This window comes from Sorex araneus, chromosome 1 (assembly GCF_027595985.1).
Source record: "Sorex araneus isolate mSorAra2 chromosome 1, mSorAra2.pri, whole genome shotgun sequence".
NCBI classification, from domain to species: Eukaryota; Metazoa; Chordata; class Mammalia; order Eulipotyphla; family Soricidae; genus Sorex; species Sorex araneus.
In genome coordinates, this window is record NC_073302.1 from 429,548,891 (window position 1) to 429,567,924 (window position 19,034).

Genomic DNA, 19,034 nt, shown 5'->3' on the forward strand with positions numbered 1-19,034 from the left:
TGAGCACTTTTTCAGATGCCTATTGACTGTCTTTATGTCTTTGAAGAAGTGTTTATTCATCTCTCCCCATTTTGATATATTTTTGGAAGGTGTTAAGCTTTGAGCATGCTTTATATAACTTGGATACTAGCCCATTGCCTGATGCATTTATGTTTGACTATTTTTCTCCTAGTCAGTGGGTGTTCATTTGTTTTAGGCCTCATTTCTTTCATAGGACAGAAAACTTTTTCATTTGATAGAGCCCATCTTTTTATTTTTCCTTTTGTTTTCTTTGCCAGTGGGGGTCATTTAATTGAAGATTATGCCAAAACTATTTTTGACATACGACAGCAAAGTGTTGATATCACAGAATAATTTTTAAAGAAATGTGTCTCTGCCAACGTATCACAAATAATAGTAATTCAAATTAAGCTAAATTGTTACTCAGCAAGTATGTTTTGAGAATTTAATTTAATCAGAAGACAGTAATGATTATTTTCATGAAATTGTTTACATATGAATGAAGCTTTTGAAAATGCTAGGAAATAGTTTAGTTTCTGAGATCCTCTTTGGTTTTTTCTGCTATTTTGTCTGAGAATGTACATAATAAGTTGCAGCGAACTTTTCTCAGTTCATGTCCTGAATTAGTGGCTTTTGCCTCAGGTGGAGAGGGGCAATTGGTAGTTTTGAAATATGTTCTGAAGTTCCACTTGTTAATTAAAATTTGTTTAATTGGTGCCAGAGAACTAGTACAGCATGTGCCTTGCACATGATAGACCCATGTCAATCCCCAGCACTCCATATGTAATACCTTAACCCCACCAGGAGTGATTCCAGAGCACAGAGCCAGGAGTAAGTTCTAAGCACTGCTGGGTGTGGCCCCAAAACAAACAAACAAAATTTTCTTTTACTGACTCATGACCTTGTGAGATATTCAGTAAATGGGGACTTTTTATGCCAGTGTCTTAGCAGAGCTTTCTGGTTTTTGAAAACACCAAACCACATTTTGTTTGCCTTCCCAGGTGGTTATTGACTAGTTGAGAGTTTCCTATCTTACTCTGTGGGAATGTTTGTTTGATTTGTTGCCATCCTCTTTTCCCAGTGGCTGCCGCTTTTCGTTTGTGTTGCGTGTACATAGGTATGTGTTCCCAGAGTGCTGGAGTCTTTAGAGATAATTGCTCTAGGCTCAAACATTTTCAAGTGCTTGGTAATAATAAGCTGCTGACTTGAGTTTTGCTGTGGGTTGATGGTAAGCAGATGGCTTTCTATTCTCTAGGCTATTGCCATTCTACAATTTTCCACAGGCGTTCTTTGCAGTGTAGGTATTTACAAGTGCAGAAACTGAGGCCAGTCAAGATATAATAGCTTAATTGTGACCGTTTAAGAAATAAGCATTTAGGCTGAGTTTAGAAACTATATCTTTGTAAATCTATTTGTATTTTGACTAGAATATATTAACCAGAATATAATTAATTGGCCAGACTGTATTAACAGTGTGAAACAATTTTGGTTTCATATAGACTTAAAATAATTTTTTGTCAATGGAAGTGTGGAAGTGTTATGTTCAGGGTATACGAAAGCCTTATGAAATTTGTGCTTCATTTTCTTTCTTTTTTATGTGTGTATGTGTTAAGATGAGAGTATGTTAAATTAGTTCTCTCACTTATGCTTTGGATACTGTTCTAGTTTTGTTTATTCAGCTGTCTCTTCTACATTATCAACCACTGGGTTTCAACCCTGCCCTAATTCAGTCACTGTGCCAACTTCTAGGCAGTATTTTTAAAACTTTGCTTTGACCGTGCATCTTCCATTTATCTGTTTTCCTAATACACAAGCTCCCAAGAGTTGTATGTGTTGCCAGTGTTGCGTGTAGGGGCACCATAGAGTGCTGGAAGTAGCCACGTTAGAGATAGGGCTGCCTTGCTCCTTGACCCACCACAGCCTGACTGGTGGGTGAGTATGCTTCCTGCCTGGACATTCAAGTTCTGCAGCCATCAGGTAGGAGTCGGCCCTACTACCTCAAGATTTGGGGAGCCTTGATTCTCAGGAGGAGGTGAGATTATGCTCTTCAGAAGAGGAAATGTCAGTCCTTATTTTCAGTTGGGTCCTAAATTTGCTGTTTATTCCGCCAGAAAAGAATTTCAGGGGATGGTAAAGCAAAATAGTTTTATTCAACAATTATAGGAGAGAAGATGGGAGTGCGGTAAAGAAATTAGCACCCCCCCCACCCTGCCCTATCTCTGCCCCACAAGTTCGGATGTGTGGGTAGCTCCAAAATGAAGTGCACAGGAGTTGATTTTGCAGAGCTGATTTAAAGGTCCTGTGCAGAGAAGAGTTGTTGCTAGGACATTGCCAAGGAAAAGGGACTATGTGATCTGGTGGTCTTTATCCATAGTCTTATGAAGATCTTAGTTTCTGCTGATTCGGTTCCATTGATGTGTTTTAGCTTTTAGTTGGAGTCTTCATTCTGGAGCTGGGGACAATGCAGGGTGACTCCCAACTCTCTTGATTTTTATGACCTCCTGAATTGATTGCCAAGAGGCCCACTACCTGACTATGTCATATGTGTTTGCTATTGCCATTGCTCTTTTAAAAGTATTAATAATAAATACCTTGCAAGTTTAGGTAATAGAAAAATGAATTCTACCGCTGGCGCCCCCCCCCCCCCCATCTCTTTGCATTCTCTTAATTTTCTTCTGATTTAAGATAAATATACCTTGGACTTCAGCCATAGTACAGCATTAGGATGCCTGCCATACATGTGCCAACCCAAGTTTTGTCCCTAGCACCTCATATGTTCCTCTGAGTCCCTCAAAGAGCGATTCCCGAGCAGAAAGTCAGGAGTAAGCCTTAAGCACAGCCAGGTGTGGTTCAAAGACAAAAGATAAGTATAACTTCTGTTCCATTATTTTTTTTCTTCCTCTGGCTTTTGGGCCCCACCTGACAGTGCTCAAGGACTACGCCCAGTGTTGGGGATCGTACTGAAATTCTGGCATGTAACTGTGAACCCTGGCCTATATGGTCCTGTCACCTATTTTTAAGTATTTCAATGTACCTCAAGAAGAAGGTATTGGGGCCAGAGCAATAGTACAGTGGGTAGGGCGTAAGCCTTGCTTGCAGCTGACCAGGATTTGATCCCTGGCATCCCATATGGTCCCCTGACCACTGCCAGTAGCAGTTCCTGAATGCAGAACCAGGAGTAAACCCCTGAACATTGCCGGGTGTGACCCAAAAAGTTAAAAAAAAAAAGACATTGTATCTTGTAACCCATATTATATTACCACTAAGGAACCACTTTAAAACAATACACATTTATTATCATAGTTTCTGAGCGTCAAGGTTTGGGGCATAGCTTAGATAAATCCTTTGCTTTAGATCCTTTACAGGACTCCCTACAGTCAAAACCATTGCTGGGGATTTAGCAGAGTGGTAAAGAATCTGCGTTCAAGTTTAAGTGGTTGTGGGCAGGCTCCAATTTCTAAAAAGCTGTGTTGCCATGTGGACCTCTTCAACGTGAGGCATTGCTTATCAAAGCCAGCAAGGGAGATAATCTTCTAGCAAGATGGACGTCAGAGTGTTACATCAGAGTGTTACGTAGCTAGTTCCAGAAGTAACTTTTCCATTACCGTTGACACATTCCATTGGTTAGTAGCAAGTAGGGAATCACACGTGGACATGAGTATTAGGTGGTAGGGATTAGGGGGGCCATTTTTGCATTTTGTAGTTTGAGATCTTTTATAACATATTGCCATTATTTTGCTTAGTAGGTAAACAGTAATTCTTTAGTAATACCTAACCGCCCCATATTCAATTAAAATCAGCCTATTGCATTTTGTTTGTTAAATTGTCTTTTTATATTTTGAAGCAGGGCCTAAGTGCTCACTGTATTTTTTGTTATACCCGTTTGACATTCTTTTCACCGAGAATGATCTTAGTGTACTGAGCAGATAGCTCAACGTTTTTGAGCTCAGGTTTTGCATTACCAAGCCCTGATTTCGATCCCAGCATCCCATTACACTGGTTTTGGCTCTTGGGGCCCCCAGCACTAAATGGGAGCACTAATTGTCAGGCTCAGCATTGCCAGTTCTGGGGAGTTTTAACTTGTTTTGAAGAAGCCCTTTCATTCTTGATATGCCCAGATTTTTTGTTCATAGTAACATTTGACTAATTTCTTTGTCATAGGGGCTGGAGCGATAGCACAGTGGTAGTGCGTTTGCCTTTCACGCGGCACACCGGTGTTACATTCCTCCGCCCACGGCAGAGCCTGGCAAGCTACCTGTGGTGTATTGGATATGCCAAAAACAGTAACAATAAGTCTCACAACGAGAGATGTTACTGGTGCCCGCTCAAACAAATCGATGAGCAACGGGATGACAGTGACAGTGATTTTATATAGAGTGGGAATTGGATAGACTTGCTTTGATTTTGTATGTTTCTTTTTTAAAAGATTGTTTTTGTAGGTGGTGCCATACATTTCATTGTGTCATTTTAAGAGATACTACTTCTGGGAGTGACAACTTGATCTGGTATGCTTCTTAGATATTTATAGCCGGCATTTTTCTTTATAAAGTTTCTCTTATCCATTAGAGCTCTTGGATTACTCTGATAGAATTTTACTGAAAAAGCAAGATAAATGATATGATGGTTTTCTTTTAATGACCAATTTCTAGAGTAACAAGTTGATAACATACGTCTAAGTAACTAATTTTATTTCTTTTACAAAAAGAAAAGCGTTTTTGAACCCTCGGCCTCTTTATATATCCATGCTGTTTTAAAAAACATTCATTTGATTGTCTTTGGCCAGTGGGGGCCCCTTTAGGCTTGCCCTTCTGTTCCATTTACATGATGTACAAGATGTTCTGGAACTGTTACATCTTGATGGGGGAATGATATTTGTGGAGTTCACAGTTGGAAACTAGAAATGCTTTTTTACTGCTTGATTGTCATATCTTATTTATTACCTTCTTATATTCCTTGATATAAGGAGGAAATACATATTTTCAAGGAAAAATTTTAAATTTCCAGTTCTAATTTTATTTATACCATTGTACCATGTATTATTTTCTTCAACCATATTTACTTTGTTGAGTCTTTCAATACATGAATGTAGCCCACTTCCCATTTCTGCCATCTTTTCTCTCATTAATATTTGTCATTTTCAGAATAGAAAAACTCCTGCACATCTTACGAGATTTATATTGATTTTACTTTTTCTGAAGTAATTGTTAATGGTTTGTGCCTTTATTTTTGGTTCCACCAGCTCTTCATTTCAATGTAAAAATATACTCAACTGGTGGTTTGCTTTTCTCTCTTTTTTTTTTTTAATTCTCTGCTTGCTTCATACTTAAATTACTCTTTCTCCAGAAACTTAGTTAAATTACTTTTTTAAGTTTTTCTTGAACTGCATCACACAAATTTTGATATTTGGTTGTTACTTTCATTTAGTTCACTGTATTTTAAAACTTACCTTAAGATTCTCCTGACCCACTTGTTACTTAGAAATGTGGTGTTTACTCCAAATATTTTGGGATTTTCCATCTATCTTTCTCTTCTAGATTAATTCCATTGAGGTCTGAGAGAAAACTTTCTACTATTTTTTAGTCAACATGTGTTCAATGATCTGTACTGGTGAATGTTGCTGTTTGAGCTTGAGAAGAATGTGTGTTATGCTGTGTTAGATAAATATTCAATAAATGTTAACAGCACCATCCATTTGATTGATGGTGCTGTTCAATTAAACTGTATTCATAGTGAGTTTCTGCCTTCTGGATCTGTCTGTCATGGCTGGAGGGATGTTGATGTCTTCAGTTATAATGGTATATTTGTCTTTCTTTTTGTAGTTCTGTCAGATTTTCCCCTCAAGTATTTTGACACGTTTTTGGAACCTGAGACATATTCAATATTGTTATATATCTTCTTGGAAAATTGACACTCTCCACCCCTGATATGCAAATGTTTCCTTTTGCCCATTGATTTTCTTTGTGTGTAAGTCTTTTCCAGGTATTACTATGGTTATTCCAGCTTTCCTTTGAAAGCAGAGTATAGTTTAATCTATTTCTTTGTCATCTGTGTCTTTGTATTTATAGATGCCATTTTCATTGAGCTTGGTCTTTGGTTATTTTCTCTTTCTACCTTCTCTGATTTGAAATGGTGACAGTGTTGATTTCATTTTCTTTCAGTATATTAATTATTATTCTTTTCAATCTTTCATTGAAAACATTATTGGGGCCGGAGAGATAGTACAGAGGTTAGGGCATTTGACTTGCATGCAGCCAACCCAGTTTTGACATCTAGCACCCTGTATGGCTTCCTGGGCCCCTCCAGAGTGACCTCTGGGGTCAGGAGTAAGCCCTGAGCACCAGTAAGTATTTCCCCAAAACAAACAAACAAAACAAAAAGGCATTGATTATCCCAGTGTTTGCTGAAACATTTACAGCTAACAGATTCAGCTTTATGTAACAGAAAATATGCCACTTCACAGGGTCACTGTCACTGTCATCCCGTTGCTCATCGATTTGTTCGAGCGGGCAGCAGTAACGTCTCTCATTGAGAGACTAATTGTTACTGTTTTTGGCATATCCAATACGCGGGTAGCTTGCCAGGCTCTGCTGCGAGGGCTCGATACTCTCTGTAGCTTGCTGGGCTCTCCGAGAGGGGCGGAGGAATTGAACTTGGGTTGGCTGCGTGAAAGGCGAACGGTTGTCTAGCATTTATCCAGTTTTCCAAATATCTCTACCATTCCTTAAGACATTGCTCTCATTCATTTTATCTTTTCATATACTCTTATTCTCTCATATATTGTTGACGTTGATGTTGTTATTAATCTAGTTCGCTTGTAAGGAAACACGGGTTTTTATTTTTATTATCTTCCAATTCTATTCTTTTTCTCTTTGTATAGATCCAGGTTTCTGATTTATACCAACATTTTGCATAGGACTCCTTTTAACATTAATCAACAAGGCAGGTCAATTGCTGACAATTGTATTTAGTTTATGTTTTAGAAAATATTATTTGGTTTTGAAATATAATTTCACTGGATACAGAATTTTAGGTTGCTTTTGGGGTGCTAGGAACTGAGGGCAACTGAGGCTTAAAGTGGAGATAGCAGATGCCCAGGAATGAATAATATTCGAAGCCAATTAAGTCCCAAGTTACAAAAGCATAATATTGTCTTCTTTTGGGGGGTAAGCCTAAACTCTGGGAAAAACTGGGACAAGCTCCTCATGGCAAGGGGGGAGAGGACAAACTAATGTCATATTACATCTCCCCCTTTTCTGTTTACAAAATTACAAAAATTTGAAATAGAAAGAGGAACAATTCTAAATATAGTACAATTCCAAATCAGCACAATTCTAAATCACAATACAGTCTTATTAGTTGTACTAAGATTTCAGTCCGACCCTGGGCCCAGAGTGATGCTTGTAGTAAAGTGTCCAATTGTCCTGCACTGTCCAGGGGTGATGAGAGTCACCAGTGATAAGAGTCATTTAGTTCTGTTCTGAAGAAATGAAGTGTCTGGGTCAAAACTGAAGAGTTGTTCCTGTAACAGCATCAGTAGTGGTTGCCACAATGAATCCCAAGGGAGCAGCAATTAGAAGTCCAATAAATTTCAGGGGAGCACTGGAACAGGAGCACCACAACATCTGGCAGGAGAACTTCAGCAGGGGAATACAGCCATTCTTTGGTCAGGTTCCTCGGCAGTCATATGTGCAACCTAGCTTATGTTTGGAAAAAACATTTTAAAGTTATTAGAGGTTTTCCCAGTTGGGGTTTGTTCTCCATGTCTGTGGATAAAGAAAGAGACAGAGGAAAACTCCAATACAAATGGATATCCTAGAGATAAATGAGTAGGTGTTCCTGTTAAATCATTCCTTTCTCCTTTAGGAACCTGTGAGTTACAAGGAAAGGGTAAAAGTAAAGTATTGTTAATTCAAAATATGGAGGCCTGGCATTGTCCAATCCACAACCTGTAAAAGAGGGGTATAAAGAAAGGTCTTAATGTGACCTCATAAGATGTGTAAGGAGCTAGAGGCCTTTGCTGTAGGTCCTCTTGACGTCGGTGGGCCCCACGGGTGACTTACGTGAAGCGGGGAGGAGAAAGACGGTCACTTTCTCTCCAACCGCCTCAAACACCCGGGACCCAGGGTTACTGGGTTCTTGTCTCGCTCTCGGAAAAGAATTTCAGGAGTAGACAAGCAGTGAAGTAACAGACTTTATTTAGAAGGTCTTAGGGAAGGAGGAAGAGATAAGTGGAAAAGGAGAAAGCAGTAGGAGTAACGCGCTCAAGAAAGAACGCGGGCTCCTCCAAAGATGGAGGGCGCCTTGAATGGACTATTGGGCTGTTTTTTATAGGTTCTTTACAGCCTGCCCCCACCCACATGCGGTTTCTTTCTAAGTATACTAGGGAGGTTGGGAGTGGTGATAGCCTTCTTTGGGGGGAACCTCCTGGGGAGGGGTCTATTATCCTCAGAGTCTGTTGAAGGTCTTATCAGGTGTGGTTTCACAGGGTGGGGGTCTATTATCCTCAGAGTCTGTTGAAGGTCTTATCGGTGCAGTTCCTGTGTCCACAGGGTGGGTCAGTCTCAGGATTCTCCTCCCGGGAGACTTTGATGATCTAAGTTTCATTGCCAGGGGCCTTTCCCTACCTACCTGCCTACATCACTCTGATGCTGGCTCCTCTTCTTTCCTTGTGACTTCCAGCTGAAATCAGTTTGGCGATGAGTCAGAGCTGGAATTTGAAGGGTTGTGAGTCTCTGGTGGTCTGAGATCCAAATCAAGTGGTTGAATTCTACTTCTGACAAGACGTAATGGGACCCAAAGTTTCCCAGAGGGGTTATCATCTGTTGAAACAAAAGCATAGCCTTTTCCTCGAATGAGGAGTTTTCCTGCTACATTCAATTGAGAAAATACCTCTTTTTTGTATTTGATTTAACATTCCCTATGTCCACTGAAAATGCTTAGGTGGTGGGCTTAAAGCCGCAGTGTTCTCTATTGAAAAGGGGTTGTAATAACTGGATCGGGGCAGGAAATATCCAAGGCTGTGCTTCCTGCCGTCACTGGCTGCAGCGATTATACTGATTGGAGCTCTGAAACTCCACACTGGGGAAAGGGGCTGAAACTGGGAACATCCCCTGATTTTGCAAGGCCTGGGGCTGACCCCCTTGCAGGTACCCGAGTTGGGGTCACCCACTGCATCAAAATTAAAGCGACAATCTCTGGCCCAATGATTTCCCCTCTTACACAGGGGACAGGGCCTGGGAGGTGCAAATCTGGCTCTGCAATCTCTGGCCCAGTGGTTTCCCTTCTTACACCTGGGACAGGGCCCAGGATGTGCTCTCACAGTAGCACGGCTTGGGGGTGCATTGCAATCTTTACGAAAGTGGCCTGGTTTTCAACAATTAAAACATCTTTTCTGAGCTTGTCTCTGTAAGGCATAGACCTGTGCCTTATGTTTAACAGAACCAACATTCCAGCACGCTTTTAAGTATCCAAATATGTTTTCTTTCTCCTTAAGAGGGCCCAGAATGACCTGGTAGCCCTCATTAGCATTTTCAAAGGCCAATAGTTTAGTCAACAGCTCCTGAGTTGCCTTATCTATCCTTAACCTGCATTTCAATACACATAATGGAAACTTTTATAATAATGGACTGTGTTGTTATTGACTCCTGTGTTGGAGGAAGAGGAGTGAATATGATAATGAAGGCTTTCTTAGAATTTTAGAATACTGACATTGTTATGTTCATTGTCTAGTCAGCTCTGGCTAGAAGAAACACGAGGCTAAGGAAGTCAGCCTTTTTTTTTTTTCCTTTTTGGGTCACACCCAGCGATGCACAGGGGTCACTCGTGGCTCTGCACTCAGGAATTACTCCTGGCGGTGCTCAGGGGACCATATATAGGATGCTGGGAATCGAACCTAGGTAGGCCGCGTGCAAGGCAAATGCCCTACCTGCTGTGCTATCGTTCCAGCCCCAGCCTTTTCCTTTCTGCTGAAGAGTTCAAGTCCTGAGAGATATGTGATGTGGTTAAGGTTATCTAACCACTTAGTGGCCAACCTCCATGGTTTTATGATGCTCAGTTGTAGTTGATTTTCTCTAGATCCATTTTTATCACATCACTTCACAAAATGATACAGACTTTACGAGGGTGCTTTTAAACTATAAGGACGGGAAACTATTATGCAGTTTAATTCTTCACTCTTGAAAATGTTGACTTTTCATCACATCAAAATTAGAGATAACTTTTGAGTACACAAAACTCCAAACTTAAAAATTGACTGGTTTTACTAAGTATCCTGAGCAGCCATTAGCAAAAAAAATGAAGTACTCCATTCCCCATCCCTCAAGTACTACTTTTTATATTTATTTTAAGTATTCTTAAGAGAAACAATTTAAAGGACATTACTAAACAAATTTAGGGTTTGAACATATTTAATCAAAAAAAGACTTTCAAGACTTCCATTTTCCTAATCCAGTTGAATCCATAATGTCCAATAAATTGTCATACTATAATGAGTTTTAATAGTTTGTTTCTGACATTTAATTGGGAATATGCATGTAGATAGAGTACATTGAAAAATATGCACAATAGAGACATATTTTGGAAAAAGCTAACTCAGTATTTCAATTGCCCATATATTTCATTTTGAATTTTTATAGTCCTAATAGAATAATTACAGCTTTGCTTTTGTAGTCTAAGAGATTAACTGTTGTTCACTTTTATTACCTTCAGTTTTTATCTTGCATTAGTGGAAATGAAAAGGTACATATAAAATTAAATTAACTTTGATGAAAATAGAAAGCCATTTTAATCCTAAACCCATTTCTTTAAAAAATTTTTTTTACTGTCTAGCTTTTTTTTTACATATTACATTTTAAATATATCTTAGAATGATGGGTGTTTACCCTTATTAGTAAGATTTTTCTTTATCAGTTGAATCATTGTATACTGAATTGTGTGTAACCATTTTATTCTTATTATTTTTATTTTTCTAGATAAATTGTCTGTAGCACTATAGCACTGTCATCCCATTGCTCATCGATTTGCTCGAGCGGGCACCAGTAATGTCTCCATTGTGAGACTTGTTATTGTTTTTGGCATATTGAATACACCACGGGTAGCTTGCTAGGCTCTGCTGTGAGGGCGGGATACTCTCGGTAGCTTGTTGAGCTTGTTGAGAGGGATGGAGGAATCAAAACCCTGGTCGGCCTCATGCAAGGCAGACACCCTACCCTCTGTGCTATTGCTCCAGTAGAATTTAAAATTAATTATGGAGTGTCTATAAGAGTGGTGTGGTTGTATTTTTGAGTTACCAAAAGCAGAAACCCCGAAATGAAAAGCCTCCAATTTTTATTTTCTAATTTCTTAGAGCATACTCTTATCTTGTATTGACTCTATTCTGATCTTGATACTGACTGGCTTATTTTTTCTCTTACATCTCCTTTGCGGTTTTGGCTTTCTCTCTTGTTGACTTAGCTTTCTTACATATTTTTTGCCTTTGAATTTTATCTCCATACTTTATCCCCAGTTTTATATCCCATCTCCTGTCAGAGGTCTCTAGCCAGGTAGCTAAGCTGTCACAGAGGTGTTTGTAAGAGAAAGTCACAGGTATAAAAGCATAACTGTCTCCCTCCTGCAGCAGAGGTGATGTGTCCACAGAAGATTTCTGCACTAAAGACCGTTACCTGGGACACAGGAGGAGAGGTGGATGTTTCTTGCTTAGTCCTATGAATTTGAGCAAGTGAAAGTTATGATGGTGGCTTTTGTAAAAACAGTAGTGGATTTGTATTTCTTCACGAAGAAGGACATGCTATTGAGGATGCTATGATGGTGATTCTGCTACTGATGTGGAAGTTCTCCTATTACTAGTCACTTCTCTAACCTAGTCTCACATTGGCCTTGCTGGAGTGTGGAACTGGATTTGAGGGAAGAAACATCTGGGAGGGTGAATTAAAACAATTTACAGATTGACTTAAAGCTTTGGGAGATGACCTGTCGCTTAACATTTTTAAGAGGCAACAATTCTTTATTAGTTCTTTCTGTTTCCTCTTAGGTCTTAAAATAAGAAGGAAAAGTTGAGCCTAATTTGATCTTTTGATAATAATATAGTCAGTTTAGCCATAAATGTGGGAAACTTGTCATCACAGCCATAGTATACTTATAATTATTATTTTCACTGTTAATAATGTTTGTTATAAAAGCAAAATGACAAATAGATGAAAATAAAATCCCTTAATGGTACTTATGCTTCATTTTAAATTTATGTTTATGCCTTTGTAATTTGATGTAAATTAGATCAAATAATACATGCTTGTTATTTATGATGCAGCATATGAATAATAGGGCTTTTTCAGCAGTAGAATCCTATTACGGAGTTGTACACACTTGGTTTTGGCCCTTGTGCACACTTTGGTTGTGGTGCTCACACTGAGTGGGGTGTTGACATATGTGGATGCTGTACTTGTACACTTTAGCTGGTGCATCACACTCTATTGTTGGATGCCAGCAATCTCACACTTCTGGTTTTGCCCCAGAAATCACAAGTCACAGTGCCCCTGGGGTCATAGTGGGCATGTGTGGTAGTGCAGGCTGAGCCAAATGCCCAGGCCCCTGGTACCTCTTTATTTTCAGCAGTGTAGAAATGTAAAGTTAACTGATAAAGTTTGAAGGATTCTTTGTAATAACGGTGTAATGTTCCTTGGTTTGTGTAGGTATATTCTATAATTCACCTACTATACTACACAGACACACATAGCAGTCTCTGTAAAAATGTCCATATGTACTGATAATTTTGTTTTTTTGTGGGATAAATTTCAAAATGAAAGGGCTAATAGAAGAATATGAACATTTGCCATTTTAATAGATACTGAAAATTTACTTTCCAGAAGCTGGTATAATGAAAATAACCTACCTGCTTTCCATGACTTCCTGATAAGTGAGTTTTCATTTCTCAGTTGGTGGGTGAGAAGGGATACCTTATGCACTCTTTTTCTCTTTTTTTCTGCTGCCACAAATAATACACAAGGACTTAACGACTTTTTTTTTTTTGGCTAATTTAACAGCTTCGGTGACATGTATTTTTTAAATTTTCCTTTTTATTAGTGAGACAATAATAGTTTAGATATGAATACTTAATTAGTCACATGAGTTACAAACACCTTTTCCTAAAATATTGCTGTTCTCTGTTTAGGTTTTTTACATATGTAATTGCAAAGTTTCTTGTAATCTAATAACCATGTTTTTCTTCTACAGTTTTTGCAAGCATCACTTAAGTAGGAAATGTTGTTCCTACTGAGATAAAATAGCACCTTAAATATTAAATTTATATTTAATATTGGGCTCAATATCTCTTTTATTGTTGTTTATTTTCCTGAGCTAATGATCTGTTCTTATACAATCCTATTGGTTTTATATTAGGAGAACTGGAAATACTTTTTTAAAAAAGCTGGTAAGATGATCTCCCTTGCTGTTTTTTAAAAATAAATTTTTTTTTTTTCTTTTTGGGTCACACCCAGCGATGCGCAGGGGTTACTCCTGGCTCTGTACTCAGGAATCACTCCTGGCGGTGCTCAGGGGACTATACGGGATGTGGGATGCTGGGAATCGAACCCGGGTTGGTCACGTGCAAGGCAAATGCCCTATACGCTGTGCCATCGCTCCAGCCCCTTGTTCTTCCTTTTTATACATTAATATTTTTGGCGCAGCTTTTTGTCTTATTGTGTTCTTTGTTAGTCACAAAGATTGTCCCAGGAACCCTTATGCAGTGAACGCCTTTCTTTTGGGGCGGGCAGTTATTCATGGATCACATTGGTTCTCCTGTGGTCAGTGTTTTGTTCGTCCCCTGTCAGGCGTGTGAGAGGTGCTCACTTGCCTTAATGTTGGGATGGAGGTGATCAGAAATACCTTCAGACTTCTACCACCGGGCTAGGACTAGTGTAACTGTTTGGCCTTGACTTTGCATTTAGTGGCCTTGTTGCTTTAAATTCCCCCTGGCTTTACAAATTTTGTACTTCCATATGTCTGTCATGGTTCACTTTGTTATTATTTGTGCCCCTTCATGTGGATAGTGTTTTTGCTATTCTTCCAACATATATTCTACTGTGTTACTTTAGGTCCTTTCTGTGTATAGCTATATTAGATGTTGTGTGCTGTCATTTGTGTAACATTCATGTTTCTGTTTTTATTGTTTTATTTCCTGCTTTTTGCTTATTGGTTTTTGTTGTTAATATTTTGTATTAACAATTTAGAATGTAGATAGCATATTTTGATTATAATCCTGCCTGAATTCTAAGCTTTTGAATAGTATTCAAATGCTTTTTCCTTTCTCACTTTCAGAAACATTATTCCCAGGAGCTATAAAAGATGATGAAATAAGCTCGTTTACATATCATCGAAATCCTCCCTGCTCCAAATTTATTATACTTTGTCATTTTTATGACCCAGAATTTATCATAGTTAGGTTTTATTCATGCTTTATAACATGTCAGTGATTTTTTTAAAAAGTCCTAGTTTTTTAGCTTTAGCTTTGAACTTTATTGCCATTTTTTCATAGTTTTTATCTCATACTGTTTTATAATTCTTACAGAAATATATTTTCTGCAGATTTTGAAAGCAATGTATTAATTTTAGAAAGTATAAAGGAGAAACTGTACTTTCATTGAAAGTTGTATTAACAATTTATGTTGTCTTTTTCCTCATTATGACTATAATTAAACTTTAAGTCATCACATATATTTGTATATAGCAGCACTGAGGGCTCACTCTTGACTCTGTGATCAGGGGTTACTCCTGGGTCTATGTAGTGCTAGGATTGAATTAGGATGTCAGTATGTAAAGGCAAGCACTATCTCTCTGGCCCTGTTGTATGGTTGTTTTTCCCCTTATAGTTCTATCCAAAATCTTGTAAACTTGTTAAATACCATCTATGTGAGGTATGAATCTATTTTTTTTTCTAAATGTGCTTTTCCATTTTGGAATAATTTTAGAATAACAGAAAAGTTGCAAAGTTAGCTCCCTATGCCTCGTACCTCATTTTACCTATTGCTAATATCTTAGATTACCTTGGTATCTTTGTCACAACTAAGATGCAGACATTACTGCATTACTATCACCTGAACTCCACATTTTACTTAAATTTCATTAGTTTTCCCTCTAATGTCCTCTTTATCATCTAGGATCCCATCCAGGATGCCATAACTTTAAGTTGTCATAGTTTCTTACTCTTCTAATCTGTGACAGTGTCTTACTCAGTCTTTTTAAAAACATTATGCTGAGAGTTTTGAGGATTACTGGCCATGTGCTTTGTTGCATAATGCAAAAATAACAAAATCTTTAGTGTGAGTTTGTTTTTCTAATAGTCAAACTGGGGTTGTGTCCACTTCTGCTTATGAGTATTTTATATTTTGGGTTAGAATGCACTGCTGCTTCGTAAATTTTGTTGCCAGAATTACTGCAATTCTGGCCACTCATTCTTTGATGTTGGCTCCTTTGTGTTACTTTGCCTATGGCTCAGTCCTTTTGGCTTTGCTTTGTGTTTTTTTTTTTTTTTAAGCAGTACAGAATGCTCCAGGCTTGTCTTCTGAATTCCTTACCCCAACTTTAGAGACAGAATCTATTTCCCCAGAGTCCTAGTTTTCAATGTTATTGAAGATTGGCCTGTAGAAACAAAGTTTTGTGTGCTGGGGGTGTGCGGTGCTGTCTGTGCTAACAGAGCTAGGAGATTCTGTTTGTGTGTGTGCGTGGAAGTACCCATATGTTGGTAACTTCCTTTGTGACTGTTTATCTGTTGTTAAGCTAAACTTGCCTTCACACGGACATTGCTGACTGTAATCCAGTTCCACTGGATTTGTACTAACCTCCCTGCCCTTGTTTGCTTCATTCTTTTGCTTATTTGTTCAACTCCAGTATCCATGCAGAGTGTTTCAGAATTAACTCATATTCCTGTGAAAACTGTCTTCACCAAGTAGTGTCATTTTTATAAATAGTTCTATTTATCTTTAATCGAGTTTCTGTTGAAAAGCACTATCTTCCAGAGTTGATTTTATCAGACTTTTTTTTGCCAGTTTTGCTTTGGATGCAAAGAGACCCTCCTGGATACAAAGATCGTATATATATATATATATATATATATATATATGTATATATATATGTATACATATGTTATAGAGCTATGATATACAGCTATGATATAAATAGGTAACATCATAGGAAAATTATAGATATAAATATAAAATATATGACATTGTATTATTAGATATTTTTTGCTTTGTTTCAGCCTTACATCTAAATAATGTACAGTTCATTTTGTTACTAGGTATGAAGTAAAACTGTATACACACATATGCACACATCTGTATTCATGGTCTAAACTTTTATCCTCTTTATATTTTAAATCTTTAATTAGATTTTCTTTTTTCTTAACTCTTTTTTTTATGTTTTAGGTGTTCTATAACACCATATTTTCAGCATCTGGTAGATATGCCTTACTTTTGAACACTTGTGTTAATTAATGTGGGGAGGTTGGCAGTGGGCCAACACCCAGCAATACTAGGAATTATTCCTTGTCCTGTCCTTGGGAATGGCCCTGGGTGGTACTCAGGGACCCATATCTGGTGCTGGGGATTGAACTGAGATTGCCATGTACAAGCCAAGTACCTTAGTCCCTGCTGGTGAATCACTAGCTCCATTACTTTTAAAAATCAATTGTTATTATTTTCTTTATTTCAGAAATATTTTAGTGGATAAACCAAATGACCAGTCTTCAAGGTGGTCTTCAGAGAGCAACTATCCACCCCAGGTAAGGTTATGTGAAATTCCTGATATAATTTAAGAAGTCAAAATTTTGATAGCCATTTGATTTATATTAGTTGTCTGGAATCCACCAATAGCTTTTCATTATTTGAAATCATGAAGTAAAATTTTATTTTCTCTGCCAGAAATTTGCAAAAAGTCTTAGTTGTATAGGAAAATGCAGTGTGGGATTTGATGAAAATCAGACTTCTACTGTAAGAATGTCTGAAATAAATTCTTGTTTTCTCTTGATTACTAATGATGCAGAACTAAGTTTCCTATTATCTTTTGTGGATATGTTAACTAAAAAGATCTGCTATCAGGCTGTTACTGTTCTGAGCATTCACTGACCTGAGAACTGACTGGTCTGAGCAGTCCTGGCTTCTGCTGCACTTACGACAGACTCAGTATGTAAATGTTTGTTTTCTTTTAGCCTCCCAGCAGTCCCAAGGAGGCCTGTGGCCCAGCTCTAATCCTTCTGACTGCTGGCCGGGCGGACCAGTGCTCAGACCAGGCAGTGTGGCGTTGCTCATGTGCATAGGTCACCAGGGCCACACCCAGTGATGCAGAGGGACCACCAGAGTTGTGCCTGGTGGTGCTCTTGGTCCATGGGGAGCTGGGGATCAAAAACTTGGGCCTAACTCAGGCAAGCCATGAACTCTTGGCTCCAGCCCCTTATGCTGTCTCACCAGCCTTTGTTCTCAAAGTGTTGTAGAAAGTGTTGGTGCATTGATCTTCAACAGTTGTTCGATGACTGCCTTTAGGGAAAAACAGTGTACTGGATAAAGTCTTTTCTTAGCAAATGGCATCTGAGGTCATTTAAATGTAAAACTGTTACTCATTTATATGTTTGAAGCATCAGCAGTTATTGTGTCCATATATTTGAGAAACTTAATGGTCTGCTAGGTAAACAGATGGGTAAACATAACATTTTTTATTCTAGTATAATTCTTGGAACCCTTGTCTTGGTATTTATTTTCCTTTATATTGGTTTTTGACTGCATACCATTTTGGAACACCTGGTATTTTAAATGTTTTATTACAAAATATGCCTGAGACTTAAACACATCTACTTACTCATTAACCACCTTTAGAAATAGAAAATACCTAAAATCCTTTGTAGCCTTCAGTTGAACCTCATCTTGTATTTGTACTTTCATCCCACCAAAAAAACTATTATTTCAGATTTTGTTAAATGTTTTCTCACAGTATTATTTATGTATATGTTACAAGTACTCAGTTTTAAATTTAAGTTTTTTTTTTTAGATTTTAATTTTAATTTAATTTTATTTGTTTTCATTGAATCACCGTGAGAACGGTTATAAAGCTTTCAGGTTAAGTCTCGGTCATACAATGATCAAACACCCATCCCTTCAGTGCACATGTTCCACCACCAAGATCCCCAGTATATACCCCACATCCCACCCCTCCCCCTGCCTGTGTGGCAGATGATTTCCACTTTACTTTCTCTCTACTTTGAATACATTCAAGTTTTCGACAGAAGATCCACCATTATTATTTGGAATTTTCCCCCAACAATCAGACCTGCCAAAAAGGCATGATTAGATAATTTGTTTTCTATTGCTGATAATGAAGAGCATATGATGTTGTGTGGCCGCTATTGCAGCTGTGTAATTTTGGATTTCTCGTATTTCAGCAATTAAGTCCGGAGGGATTTCTGCCAAAAGCCGCTGGGTTCCGAGATTGGTTTGTGTAGGCCCCGAGAGCGTCTTGTCACTGCCAACTTGTACCTCTGTCTGATAGGCTCTGAAAGATGGCGGTCACCATGCTGCCGCAGAGGGGAAAAGGAGGAAGGGACAGTGCCCTTTCCCACCCGGGGTGGCACGGAACTGTAGTTTAATTCACAGTCCAGGAGCATTTCTGCCAAAAGCTGCAGGGTTCCAAGATTCCAAGATTGGTTTGTGTGTCTCTGGGATCACGGCTGTTCAGGAGCTGGCAGAGCCCTTTGTGGGCAGCAACTCGGGGCTCATCAGGGCGGGGAAAGGCTTAAATTTTAACTGGTTTTGACTTTAGATTAATATGACATAAATTGAATCAATTTCTGTGACTGTTTATCTTTTTGTGTAATATTTGACTTTTTAATTTTGCTGTGAATAATCCGAGTTGATTTTCAATTCCATATAATATCCCAGAATGGGAATATACTAAAATGTGTTCATAAAAGCAGGCTTTAACCTTTTCGTTTGTTCATTTGTTTTTTAACCTTTTATTTGTTATTACTAGCTGGCTGCCATAAACATTTTTATTCT

General features: G+C 38.3%; 1 protein-coding gene across 7 annotated transcripts in view; it reads left to right on the forward strand.

Moving 5' to 3' along the window:
* The window catches only part of MKLN1 (muskelin 1), a 347,617-nt gene that overhangs the window by 211,800 nt on the left and 116,783 nt on the right, over window positions 1–19,034 (forward strand). For 6 of the 7 annotated variants that reach the window (XM_055124497.1, XM_055124493.1, XM_055124502.1 and 3 more), the window contains one exon: window positions 16,702–16,771. In XM_055124497.1, coding sequence (XP_054980472.1) covers window positions 16,702–16,771 — 70 coding nt within the window. Of the gene's footprint in view, window positions 1–12,891; window positions 12,911–16,701; window positions 16,772–19,034 lie in introns of those variants that run through there. The other variant, XM_055124510.1, reaches the window with a different exon arrangement.